Source organism: Arvicanthis niloticus, chromosome 27 (genome assembly GCF_011762505.2).
Source record: "Arvicanthis niloticus isolate mArvNil1 chromosome 27, mArvNil1.pat.X, whole genome shotgun sequence".
NCBI lineage: Eukaryota > Metazoa > Chordata > Mammalia > Rodentia > Muridae > Arvicanthis > Arvicanthis niloticus.
The window spans coordinates 18,334,427-18,348,611 of record NC_133435.1 but is presented as its reverse complement, the minus strand read 5'-3'; the positions used below and the strand labels follow the sequence as shown (position 1 = coordinate 18,348,611).

General features: G+C 40.4%; 1 protein-coding gene across 5 annotated transcripts in view; it reads left to right on the top strand.

Annotated features, from left to right (window-relative positions):
* Tex9 (testis expressed 9) overlaps positions 1–14,185 on the top strand; it is a 77,659-nt gene that overhangs the window by 37,895 nt on the left and 25,579 nt on the right. For 3 of the 5 annotated variants that reach the window (XR_013107788.1, XM_076926270.1, XM_076926271.1), the window contains 6 exons: positions 659–1,726; positions 1,838–1,917; positions 5,499–5,562; positions 7,133–7,212; positions 11,749–11,797; positions 13,136–13,218. Coding sequence is in view for 4 of the 5 variants with exons in the window: in XM_076926270.1 (XP_076782385.1) it covers positions 1,655–1,726; positions 1,838–1,917; positions 5,499–5,562; positions 7,133–7,212; positions 11,749–11,797; positions 13,136–13,218 (428 nt within the window). In the remaining variant the exon portion in view is untranslated. Of the gene's footprint in view, positions 1–658; positions 1,727–1,837; positions 1,918–5,498; positions 5,563–7,132; positions 7,213–7,846; positions 7,896–11,748; positions 11,798–13,135; positions 13,219–14,185 lie in introns of those variants that run through there. The other 2 variants (XM_076926273.1, XM_076926272.1) reach the window with 2 other exon arrangements.

Below are 14,185 nucleotides of genomic sequence, written 5' to 3'. Positions count from 1 at the left end.
ATATAAATAATGGTTTTAATCTATCTGCTCATCAGTTTCTAATAATTTTGATGTTTTTCTCTTTTTGGTTACCATAAATAATGTTTCTATACACTTTTATATATAACTTTCAGGCAGTCATCATTATTATTTGGTATATATTGACTTCATTAGTTGCTTTTTGGTTGCTGTGAGAAAGCAACATAACCAAAAAGAACCTATGGAGAAAAGAGTGTGTTTTGACTGATTGGGTCCAGAAAAAGCTTTAATGGCAGGGGGCACGGCAGCAGGCAGCCAGAGCAGGAAGCTGAGAGATCACATCTTGAACTGCAAACATGAAGCCCAGAAAAGGGCTGGAAGTGTGGTGAGGCCAGGAGCTCTCAAAGGCTACCCATAGTGACACACTTCCTCCAGCAAGGCTACACCTCATGAACGTTCCATAATGTACTCCAAACAGCTCCAGCTAGGGACCAGGTATTTTAATAGTAGGCCTATAGGGGAGCTGAGGGCATTTCTCATTCAAACCACCTACGTGTGGACCGCTGGATTATGGTATAACTGTATAAACTTGAAAGGACTTGCCAGACTGTTTACCCACCTACTGCATGATCACTGACAGCACAAGGCTCAAAGATCTTCATATGGTCCCTCACTTGTTCCTGTCTCCTTTTTATTACAGTGACCTTAGTGGATATGAGAGGATGTCTTACACCGGTTTTGGTTTCCATCTACCTGAAGACCCACATTACTGAGCGCCTTTTTATATGTTTTAGTTACTTGTGTATTATCTTTGGATAAATGCCTATAAAGGGCCCCTTGGTTATTTTTTCCTTTTTGTACTTATAATTGTTCTTTATATTTTGTAAACACGGTTGCTTATCCTTCTGGGGGCATAGCAAAAAAAAAAAAAAATTCTCTTAATTCAGAGGCTCGACAAATCCACATGGTGCTTATGGATAGTTTTTCACTTAGCTATGATGTTGAATTCTTTTTTTGTATCTGGTGTGAAATATCAAGCGGAGTCTATTCTTTTACGTGTGGACATGCAGCTGCCTTCCGTTGTTGCAGAGCGCTCTCTTCCTCCTGAATGACCGTGGCGTCCTTAGGCCAAGTGACTGTAAGTGGGAAGGCGTATTTCCAGACTCTCAGTTTCATCCCCAGACAATCGGATTCTGACCTGTGTGGCAAGCAGGACGTTAAGCAGGAGCTCAGTTATTTCTCAGTTACTAGTGCCGCTGACACTATTCTTAGTCCTGCCTTGCAGAGGAAGTGGTTTATATCTGTGAATGGTATGTCTGGACTCAAACTTGCGCCAAAACTGACTGCCTGAGCTCTCAGCCGTGGCGTGAAAATAAATATTCGCAACCAGAAGTATGGAACTGCACTGAAAAATCCATTTTAGCAAAAAAGTACTGTGAGTCGGACTGGCCTTCTGGGCTGGAGAAACACCTCCAGATAGGAGTTTATGCCTTGTTGTCTGAATGGTGGAGTCAGAAACTCTTCCATCTCCAGGCAGAGGACTCGCAGGTTTGTGGATTAAAGCGCTAGTTTCGGTTAAGGGAACCCAGGAGCCGCTCGTCAAACCTACGCAAAAAATAGCTGTTCTAGGTGGAGACAGAAAAGAGTCCGCCCTCTGGCGGGAGACTGGCCGAGACCTGAGAACTCTCGCGGGAAGATGTGCCGTTACCACGGCAACCGCATCGCTTCAGAGTCGGTAAAGATGGCGGGGCGAAGTGTTGGAGTGTCGGTGAGTTCAACCCCAGACTCCTGACCAGTGGCTGGGCTGCGAACTGGCGGGCGGTCGGGAGGAACCGACACCCGGCTGTCTTGAACTTGAGCTCTGCAACTCTATCTGCAGAGACGCGGTGTTTCAGGTACTCAGTCGCGCGGGCAGCTTGCAGCTGGACCGGACCTCCTCGCCCGTGAGCAAGAGTACAAGTGAGCATCCCTCATATTTCCAGGGAGGTTACTGGGGTGCCTTTCCTGCAGGATGGCTGCATACAGGACCCCCTCTCTCTTCATTTCCCTTTAGTCTTGGTTTTTCCACAGGAGTAGAGTGAGGAAAATAACTGTAGGGGCAAAAATGTAGTCCAAAACCGTGTTGCAGGAGGGTTCACTTGGAAGTGGCTTGGAGCGCAGGAAGAACTACCGAGAGAGAAATCCCCAGAATAGATTTTGAGGATTCTCAACATACTAGAGTTTACTTTGCACAAATTTCTTGGGGGCTTGTTTTCCAAAGGAAAAGGTCCTGTCTACAGTGGGAAGGAAAAAGGATAATATCCCTTCCTCGTCTCGTTCTCTGGCAATTACAAAGCTCTAGAAAACACAGGGTTCACGTTGTCTGCCTACCCCCACCACCCTTCCTGAGTTTCTTGCTGAGCCTAGAGCAACCTTTTCATTTTTTTTTAAAGATTTTATTTATTATATATTATATTTTCATTTTCTTTTTTTAAAAAGATTTATATATATATAATGTATATATATATAATGAGTACACTGTAGCTGTCTTCAGACACACCATAAGAGGCCGTCAGATCCCATTACAGATGGTTGTTAACCACCATGTGGTTGCTGGGAATTGAACTCAGGACCTTTGGAAGAGCAGTCAGTGCTCTTAACCACTGAACCATTTCTCCAGCCCCCAACCTTTTCATTTTCATTTCATCTCTTCATTGCACTGCTTAGAACTTTTTTTTAGTTGTTATTGCACTTGCAAAGTTTTAGCACCTCTGGCTCTTTCATTTATCCATCTGCCCCTCCTGTTTAACCTATATAGTGTGGGACTCTCCGGTTACAAGGAACGTGGGTTTCTCTTCTCTCTTAAGGGAAATCACACTTGCCTTTGGGCTGTAAAACTCAGAGGGGCCTTTGACCATGACATCAGGGCCCTAGTTGTTTAACAATTGTTTGCAATTAGCACATTTTGTTAAAATAAGCTCACTTGATCCATCACTTATTTTTCTCCCCGAGACAGAGACAGGGACACTACACAGCCCTGGCTGTCCTGGACCTCACTATGTAGACCAGGCACTGAACTCACAGAGCTCCCTCTGCTCTGCCTCTAGAGTGCTGAGATTAAAGGTGTGCACCACCGTGCCAGCAAGAGTTTACCTTCCTATCTTCTGCCTTCTCTGCTGGACTCTCAACTCCACCAGGGCAGAGATTATGTCTGCTTTATTTGCCATTCGATGTACCCTTATTTTTTTTTTTTAAAGTGTATTTTAACTTTTAAAGTTAAAGCATTTAAACTAACTTGTTTCAAGTACAAGAAGAAGATGTGACTTTAGGTAGTGTGAAGACCTTCAGCCCTGCTGAAGGTGTGACTCATGCTGTAGAGCCCCGTTGATTCTGGTGGAGACCACCATGTACTAATTATGATAGTTTGTTTTCTGTGCATCCCTCTTCCTGTGTTTGTGAAATACAAACAGTAACCACAAGCAGCTGTCATTTTGAGGAGATCATTTTTAATAATTCATCATTTTATTTGAGGTTTGCTCCAGAATTGGGTAGATTCCTTTTAATACAGGCTCTAAAACGTTGTTTGTTTCGATTCCCAACTTGACCAAATGTAATTTTAAAAAATTTTGATATAAACTTTTATCCACAATTTAATTCGGGTCATAATGTGTGTGGCAGAGGAGTTTACAAGAAACAGAGTTCAGGTTGGAAGTGAGGCTGGACTGTAAGCCTGAAAGAGCTCCCCTGGTGTCCTACTCCAAAAGTTGTGCCTCTCCACACAGCACCGCTAGCTAGGAACCACTTGTGGGGAAGTTAACTCTCGAACCATAAGTCTCTGTTCTTGCTCTTTCCCGGTTTTTCAAATTAGAATTCTGATTAAAAATTTTTATTGTATTTTTTTCTGGTTTTTATAGTGTAAATAAATCCCTCCTCTCCCCTCTTGTGCCTGCCTGTTCTCCTTGGGTGGCTAATGTGATCTGTTATTTTTTAAAAGTCGTCTTCAGCAGAGCTAGTTTTCCTAGCCCTTGTATTCTAGGTGGGAAAATGTCCCTGTAGCTTGGCTTTGAGTTTCCCCCACTAGCTTACCTTTCTTTTGCGCTAAAGTTGTATGAAGGTTAGCATTCTGTCTCTGGACCCCTCATCCTCGTGTTTGAATTACAAGGTGGTCCTTCTACCTCAACACAGCCCTCACCTGAGGTGGTGGGAGGAGTTTTTGTGGCCTGTGTTTTAAAGCTCATGACTTCTCACTGCTAGGCTGTTTGGCTTCTATTCCTCTGTGTGGTTCTCACTTAGAATTCTGAGACACTCTTTGTATGAGGCCGGTTCCCCTGGGCTTGTTGGGCTTAGTGATTATTTCTATTGTTACATTTTCTCTCTCATTTTAATGAATTTAGAGTAGAAAAATAGGCTTAATCCTCTTGGTTGACCTTCATTGACTCAGTTTCAGTTTAATTCCTCCTGATTATTCTAACAAAAAGTTAAAAGTCACTTTAAATGTAATAAATCTATTTCTTAGATACTTCTCTGTTAGCCAAGTAATCCTAAAACACGAACGTATTTCTTAAAGGTAACACTGTTTTAAGTAAGGATGTGGTGGTGTCTGTTCTTCCCCCTCCACCACCCCATCCTCCTTAGGTTAGAGATTGGATCCTCTTGTTAGTTTAGAATCATGTACTAATGCATCTTCTTGAGAACTCCTTGATGGAACTTCAGAAAGGCCATGGTTGGAAGTGGGACCCTTCAATAGAAGAAGAAGATATGTGTTACAGTGTGAATCTTTGAAAGGGAAATAGACTGGAATAGAATTTAGTGCACTGGGCTAACTGTGCTCTCTGGACTGTTGTGAAGCCAGTTAAGATGCTGATCATGTGGAGATAAATATATTTCTTCCCTGTTTCTGGGTGAATACAAACTTGTGTGTGTGTGCTATAGATAACAATTGGGAGGGAAGATTAAAAATAAAAAGGTTAAATGGTTAAATTATAATAGTTAACTTTTCCCCTTTAAAACATTTTCCCTAAAAGCATTCTTGCAGGCTTAATTGGATCAAGTAGTTGTCATGTTTTTTGCTAGATTGCAAATGGAGGCCAAATTAATCCCATATTTCTGATGATACTGGTTCTGAAGTGTGTGGCTGAGTTGTGAGCTGGCTTCCCAAAGATAGTAACACCCATGCAGGTTTCTCTGATTCTGGCCACTCTAGTCATCAGGAGAGCAAGCCCACCTGTCTCTGAAGATGCATGGTTGGAACTTGTGTTCTCCAGTGGTTAATCCTGGAACTGAGTTGAACTCACTCAGTTCAACTTGCTCTTGTCTGATTTGCGAGTATGAGAACCTACTTCATGGAAGATGCTGGTCAAGGGCTATGGGAAAGCAGGGCAGTGTGTGCCATCCTCCCAGAGGAGGAAGTGTGCTTTTCTAGTAGCTGTGTTCATCTTAGACAAAAAATGTTGTGTGTGCTTTGCCATGCATTGATTATAATGTAATTGCTCAAATGTAATTATTTTTATTTTAGTTATAATTTGAGTATAACCCAACTATCATGTTATTTCTGCTTTTAGGCGTTTAAATGCAGAATTGGAGGCAAAAACTGCTAATCTGGTTCGACAAGCAGAGGAAGTAATAGTAAGTAGATGTACAGATTTCCCTGTAAGTGCTAGTTTTTAACTTTAAATTTAACGCATAACATACATATTAAAAATACCCAAAGCATCAATGATCAGCTCAATGAGTGACAGGCTAAACATGAATGTGTGTGTACAGGTGTAGTTCCAATGTGTGTGATAAAAGTAGTTTCTATTCAGATTCCCCAGTCACATAACCAATAAGAACATTAATGTCAGTAATCTTTTCCAGTACCAAAATATAAGTATCATACAGTTATAATGTGTTCTTGGGTCCCTGACTTCTCAAATTTGAGGATTACTGACCCAGGCTTACCCTTTGATCTAATAAAGGAAGAAGTTGCCAGATCCTACCTACAGACTGATGAGTGTGTTTATGACTAGACAGGTAGGAATAATTAAATTAACATCAAAAAATTGAGTAGAGTTCAGAGTGCCAGGCTCAAGGTGGGAGCTGAGTGGCGAGAGCAGGCACTGAGGGTCCAGCGGGCACTGAGGGTCCGGCGGGCACTGAGGGTCCAGTACTAAGCAGTTTCTTACCCTTTGTAGTCGCTGTGTACAACCGAGGTTCTTGTCCTCACTTTACTCATTCTTTCTTTAATCCTATTGCTTCCCCAGATGGAGGCAGGGAAGAAATTCTAATAATATTTCATTATTTTTTAAGATTTCTTTTTACTTTTCACTTTGTGTATGTATCTGTGTGCACGTATGTACACATGGGAGCCACAGACACTAGAGCTGTTGGATCCTCTGAACTGGACTTACAGGTGCTTGTGAGCTTCCTGATGTGGGTGAGGAGCCCACGTGCTGGCAACCAAACATGGGTCCTCTGTAAGAGTAGTAGCTGCTATTAATAGTTGAGCCATTCTTCACTGTCAGTACTTTATTTTGATGCTTCATATAAATCCATAATTATTTATTAGTTGAGGATTAAGAAATATAGATAACATAATATAAATATAACATTTCACTTAAGCATTGATGATCACAGAAATGCTAGTTGCATTTGTAATTAAATATTTTACTGGAAATATTTTATTTTTAATTTACAGTTTTATATCTAAGCAGAAGGAAAACCTTTTTCCAGAACAGCATGTCACAGTAGAATGAGAGGTGCATTTCTATATGCTTGGGGAGTCCCCTAGAGAGCCTTTATTTCCACCCCAGAAAGAACAGAATAAAAGACTGAGGGAGGTTTGGAAGGGGACGGCTACTTGTTACTCCCAAAAGCTAGCTGGATGTAGCATCTGCATCTTCAGTTTGCATTTGCTGTTTTGTTGCTTCATGGCTCCTCACCAAAAGCTTTCCCTCCCTAACTTCACACCCACTTTACAGGGCGTGAAGGCTGTGATGGCCTTGACGGCCTTACTGCTCTTATGCTTTTATCTTCAAAGAGATTTTCTTAGGCTGGAGCAGAAGAAACCGTAACAATCACTATTCATTTGTTATGGCACAGTGTTCTGATACTGTAGAGACCTGGACAGTTCTGGAACGATGAATGTTCAGAGGGGAGTGAAACTCAGTCTTGTCAGTGTTGTTCCGAGTATTCATGACTTGTCTTGTTTAACTAGAGAGAGCAGCAAGAAGTGCGAGCTAGGCCTTTTTCAGCACTGATTACATCATGCAAAGAGGAAGATGCTTACAGTTCGAGGTATGTGACTTCAGTTCTCAGTTATGACTTTCTTTCAGTGATCCTTGTAAATCTTTAATGTATAAAATCTTTTTGAAAATGTTAATAATTCAAAGAAGAGTATAATATGTATGTTGGGGCCTTATTAGTTAGATACGAGGCAAGCTCTTAACCTGTTTTATCTCATGTAACTCTAGGTATTGTTTTAAAATAGATGTTATTGCCTTTATTTGAAAAACTGTAGCTTAGGGAAGGTCAGTGATTGGCAAAGGTCAAACAGAGTAGTTTTCCTGGGGTTCACACCACAGTTTCACAGGCCTTTTCTCACACACTCTACTGCCTTTCTTTTAAAGTTACGTGTGAAGATAAGGTAATGATAAATTAGTATAGATACACATTTTTTTTGACTTCTTGTGCATTTGTAGCACATCAAGAAATTAGGCAACCATAAAATATTTGTAATACATTTAGCAGAAATGTGGGTCCTATGCAATTAAAATTACAGTCTTACTGAAGCAGAGGCAGTGATGACCCCAAACAGCCTATGCTGTGACTTCGTCTCTTGATAACTCACAGCTGTTTCAAGCATTACACAATGAAATTCTAGCCACACCTGCAGTTTCCGTTCAGTGGGATTTTCTCTTCTTCGTTCTAGGGAGTACTACATTTCACAACTGAGTATACAGAGGACCCCTGTCACAATGGTAACTAGATGGGCCTGTTTCTGCTCTCCAGAAGTTAACACCTGTAATTAAAGCCATCTGTAACTTGTGTTTTCCACCCGTCCACTTTGTTCCCAGTAATAAGGATTCTGAACTTCTTATATATGAATAAATGCTTAGGCCAGCAGCTTTGGTTCTGCTCACCGTCTAACTCTTATCTTAATTACTCATTTATTTTATTCTAAGTCATGCCATATAGCTAGCTACCTGGTCCTCAGTTTCATACTACTGTCTTCTTCTGTGTCCGAGGTGAATTTCCTGTGCCTGACTGTTTTCTCAGAATTCCTCTCTCTCTATCACCTGTCTCACCTTCTAATCTTGCCTCAACTCATTAGCCAATCAGCCTTTATTGACAGGTGATGCTTCCATTCAGTACAAAAGATTATCTCTATAAACACCTATCTGTCAAGAGCACTAGCTGCTTTTGCAGAAGACCCTGATTCATTTTTCAGCTCCCAGGTTGCTTGGCTGACAACACTTGTCACTCTAGCTCCAAGGACTCTAACACTTCTGACATCCTGAGTAGTGACACTTCCTTGTGTGTGTGTGTGTGTATGTGCACGCGTGTGTGTGTGTGCGCACACACACACACACACACACACACACACACTTTTACTTAAAAATCGTAAGTATCAAAATAAAGATCCCACCTGCCAGCTGTCCATCACCATGAAGTGCCCAGTACTAATTGCTAAATACTAGTTTCCATATAAGACTCTCTGCAACATAGCTATTGTGACTGGGGTCCTTTGTGCAGTGAAGAAGGAGCCTAGGAAAGAACTCTGTATGCAGTAGTGTGTGGTACTCTCTGGAAACAAGGAAGAGAGAACCACACAGCACAGAAACTGCATGTGGCTGGAATTACACTGTGTAACTCTCAAAACAACTGTGTGTTCTCGGAAGACAGCTTCAAGACGTGGGCTGTTTGAGGACTGTCACTGTCTATCACTTTGAGATTTTCTCTCTAGTAAATCAGAAGTATAGTTTGTATCATTATTTGGCATATGCATATGTTCAAATAACAGTAAATCGCTTATCTGTATCATATGTGATTCTATCTGGTGTTTGATGAAAGAAGATACCCAATAGCTACCCAAATTCCAAAATTAGAATTACAGATAAAACTGGGCCTGGCTTTTATCCAGAAATCTAAAGAATCAAAATGATGTATCTGCAGCTGAGTTTTAGTTCCTGCTGAAGCAAGCAAAAGACCGATTTTACAAGCATAAAAATCAACTGCTGATCCTTCACTAAGTTTTCTTGTGTCCAAAGTGGTGATGATGTCTCTGTTATCTGCTACAAGTGGATATTTTTTTACACTCACTTGTTTTTGTGTGTCTCTGTGTGTCCACATGTTAGTGTGCACACATGCATACAGTATGGAATCAGAAGATAACCTCTTCTCTCCTACCTTGTGAGTCCCAGGGATTGAACTCAAGTCATCAGGCTGGATAGCAGGTGCCTTTATCTCATAACTCATCTTGTCAAACCTAGAATATTTTTTTTTATTAGATCTTTCATTTACACTTCAGATGCCATCCCCTTTCCCCATCCCCCCCCTTAGAAAACCCCTATCCCATGCCCCCTTTTCCTTTTTGCATTTATACATTTTTTTTTAAAAAAAAATGTTAATCATAGGCTTTATAAGTTTGGTATTGTTCAATCAGAGGTGTAACCCACTACCCAACCTAGATATATCAACTATCTTTGACTGGTAGAGATACATGAACATCTGCCTCCCTGTCTCCCCCAACCTAGAATATTTTAATGCAGCTGTTTCAATAGGTGTCTTTTATCTTGTGAAATATGGCATTTGATTATTATTGGGAATTATTAAAGATGAGAGGCAATTCTGTAAAGAGAGCATCTATTTCACTTCAGAGTAGTAATAACTTACAAGAGGCAGGCAGTGCATTCTATGATAGGTCTTCAACACCTATGATTGCTCTGTTAGAAATATAGTAAGGAAACCTGAATTTAGCTTAACATCCAACTCCTCCAGTGTGCTAGAAGCAAGGTTGACTACCAAGGCCCTCTCGGTCACACATCAGACAAAAGTGCCGTGAGTCAGACCACTGTACTGAAGCGCGTCTTCGGAGGGAGTGGACCAGCAGAGGTAGCATGTGTACTTCACAGTCATGGGCAGCTGACAGATGTTTTTAAAATGTTCTATTTTTATGTTTATCATTTTTGACTATGTATGTGGGTGTAGAAGTCTGTCATGTGAGTGTCACTGTATGTGGACGCCAGAGGCATCGGGTTCCCTGGAACTGGAGTTGCCCAACTTGGGTACTGAGAACTGAACTCTGGCCTAGTGCTCTTAGCCACTGAGCCTTCCCTCCAGCCCCTGGTAGATGTTTTCATTTGTACACATGTGTGTGTTTGGAAGTGTGGGATGGGGTGGACAGTGCAGGAACATGTTGATGTCTAATGAAATGGGAGGCATATACTTGAAATAAGGACACTTCAAGATACTTATGTATAATTTTGGAAAGGTGTGTGTGTTGTATGTGAAAAAGGTTATTTTCCATAAATTTAAGATATTTTGAAAGCTACTGTTTTAGTAGATATGATCTAAGTATATACTTTCATGTTAAATTGCAAGAAATCTATACATGGCCAGGTCACTAGGTAATGTCTGATGGAAAGCCGTTTTATTCTGTGTGTCTTCTACTGTGGCCAGTTATTCTAGGGAATATAATAGCATTTTCCCCATGTTAGCAATAGATACAGTGTGGTTCATGATATTAATACAGATGCTCTAGACAGTAGGTCAGGAGCTGGTGAGCTTTCCATGGAAAGGGCCAGATAGCAAATGTTTTAGGATGTGTGGGCTTAGATTGGATAGTCTCTGTCACAACTACTCAAGTCTCTTGTAGAGTGAAACCAGCACAGGCAGTAGGTCATGAGTGGGTGTGCATAGATCCAGCCACTGGTGAGCCAGTGTATGTATACACCTACAGAGATGCCTCGTTCTAAACTACAGACATAACTGTAAATCCAAGATAAAAAGGTCAGGAAATAAAATGGATTTAGATTTATGTATTCACTTATTTGATGCCTGTTACTTAATGTTAGTTTAACAATTTTTATGTGAAATGCTGTGCCAAGTTCAAAGCATTAAGCAATGAGAAAGGCAGATTGGACCCTACTTTTATGAGTTCATAATGTTATGAAGAGAGACCCTGACCAAGTGTTCAAGTACATTAGAATGGTTGTGTTGAGCATGCTTACAAGCAGAAGTGCTGCAGTGGGTTATTTGTTTTGTTATTAGTGTGCAAATATGCGTGCGTGCGTGCATGCGCGTGCGTGTGTGTGTGTGTGTGTGTGTGTGTGTGTGTGTGTATGCCTGTGTGCATGTGCCTGTTAGAAGTCGTATTCTCCTTGTGGGTCCTGCAGAGCAAACTCAGATAGTCAGGCTTGGTGCATGTACCCAACTTGCCAGCTCTGACTCATTTAAGAAGTGGATAGCCCTTGTTATGATTTACACTAATTAAAATTTGTACATTCCCCTAAAAAAGTACTGCCATACATTCTCTTTAGTGAATTACTTAACCTAACCACTTTTTATTGGCCATTATTCAAAGTAAAGTAATGTCTAGGAACTAGAATCAAAGTGAAATGTAATTCTGTGTGCATATATAATTATTAAAAATATGTGCATACATCTAGATATAACTTATATAGAAATCAACTTATAAACCATATCAAGTTAATGTATGGCTAGCTGGAATTAGAGCAATATTTTCTCATTAGGATATAATTACTGTTGAATTTCATGTTCTTTGAGCTTAATGTCATCTATTTTAACGTAGTGCTTACTTTTGGTTTGTAGAGATCTGTTGTCCTCTGAAGGGATGGCTCATCCATGGTCAGAAACAAAGGTATGAAATCAAACTTTCCATAAATGCAATTACATTCTGTAGAGTTTAGGATTTTTAACTAAAAGCAAAGCAAAACAAAACTTTATTTATGCCATCTCATGCATATGGATGTTAGAGGACAACTTGTCGAGGCTGGTCCTCCCCTTCTGTCATGTAGAGGCTGGGGATTGAACTCAGGCCATCACACTTAGCAAGCATCTTACCAACTCTCTTGCTGGATCCTAGGGCTGTTTTTTATTTGTTTGTATTTACAGACAAGTAGGGAAAGAGTGTGACTCAATACATAGAATGTAAGCCTTAATACTCAGCTGGGAAACACTCATTCAGCATTGCTGATCAAAGACTTTGGACAATTTCTGCCTTGTAATTTCACTGAATAATTTGGAGAATAGTGGACAAAGTTGTAAAGAAGAGACTTTATAGAATTAGGCTCTTCATTTCTCCGTGAATCATAATTGTGTAAGTCAGACAGGTCCTCATCCAAAAGCACGGGATAGAGATTGGTCTTCTGGAAGCGAGGCACCCAGGGTTCTCTAGGTCTCTATCCGTAAGGGAACGGTAAAGTTCAATATCAGGAGAGGCCTGCTGGCCACATCGTTGGCTAATGAGGAGAGCTGAACTGTGTGAAGCAAAGCATCCTGATTTAACATTGACTAGCTGGCTGAATATACATGCATCTTTGGGACTCATTTTCTGTATTCCTGATTTTCTTAGTGTGGGTACTGTTTAGGTCTTTCCTGCAAAGTTCTGGAATTCCTGAAAATACAATTGAATTAATTATATAAAAATACAAATTCTTGTAGCAAAATAACAATTGCATATGTTACAGAATCGTTGGGGCTGGAGAAAAGGCTCAGTGATTAAGAGCACTGACTGCTTGTCTAAAAGACCCAGGTGCAACTCCCAGCACTTACATGGTGGCTCACAGCTGTCTGTAACTCCAGTCTTAGGGGATCTGGTACCCTCTCCTGGTCTTCAAGGATACCAGGCACACATGTGGTACACAGACATACATGCAGACAAAATACTCATACCCACAAAGACCAAAAACCAAAACCAATCCAAACAAAATTTCTGTTGTTAGAGATGATTAGACTTGGGCACTGGAGAGATGGCTCAGTGACTAAGAGTGGCAGCTCTTCCAGAGGACCTGAGTTCAATTCCCAGCACCCACATGGCAGCTCACAACTGTCTTAACTCTAGTTCCAGGGGATCTGACACCCTCACAGATACAATAATTATGCACAGAAGAAATAAAAAAAATTTTAAAAAGTCATTTTTTAAAAGGAAAAATGATTAGAATTTTAGTTAATTGTAGTTTCAATTCTTTTTCTCTAGCTAAAGACCAAAAACACTGGTCCTGCAAACAAGATTCAAAACAGACTTCACTCTGCAGATAAAGAAAGGAAAACAAATTCAAGGTACAGCACAAGGTTGACAAGTGTTGAGATTGCTTTTCTCTTTTACAGTCCACAGGATCTGCATTCTAAGTTATAAACTTTCTGTCTCTCCTGATTTTTATAAAGCTCCCAATATAAAGCTAACACATGTATCCTAGCATACTCAGTAATTTTGAAACTGTTTACTGCAGCTAATAACCACTCTCTATTCTTTAAAACAAAATCACTACCTTCTCATAAATTTTACTGCCGTTCTGATGAGACACTATTGAAACTGGGACTGAGATCTGGGTTTTTTTTTTTTTTTTTTAATTGTTGTTGTTTTTTAATAAAAGGAAAAGAGTTTGGATGTACCAACCAGTAAGCTACTAAATCTCTGTGTCTGTGTCCTACCCAGTCTGGTAATTACATTATAATAATGCAAAAATCTTTAACAACTCTTGTGTCTTTTAATTGCTTAAAAGAGGAAAAAAATAGAATTGAAGGGGCAGAAGATAAAATTAATAAAAAGCAGCCTGAAGAGATCATTGGCTAAGCTGCACGTATTACTACAGAATTCCCTTGTCCTGGCTTCATAGTCACTGTTTAAATAAAGGGCAGTGTTTGCAAGAATTCAGAAGCACTTGCTGTTGTGTTAAAAGCAATCTGGGTTTTCAGAATCACAAACTTGGTGACATCCTGATGTATTTGATCTGGTCTAGTCTTCAGTGCTTTTGGAAGTGAGTTTTACTCCCTAATTCTTTCTCTACTTAATGTTAAAAGTCAAATCCAATATTTTTTTGTCAACTTTGGTTCTTGTCAGAATGTGTTTGCCCACATGGAAAACAAATGTTAGGTTTGATGGCACTGAGAACCTCGTAAATTGTTTCTCAGGATGGGGCAGCATCACCTGGACAGTTCTTTTCCTGCAGCATGCAAAATTAAAACTGTAGGCTGGATATGACCAGTAGGCCTGCACGTACCCATCATAAAGATGGAGTGCTTCCTC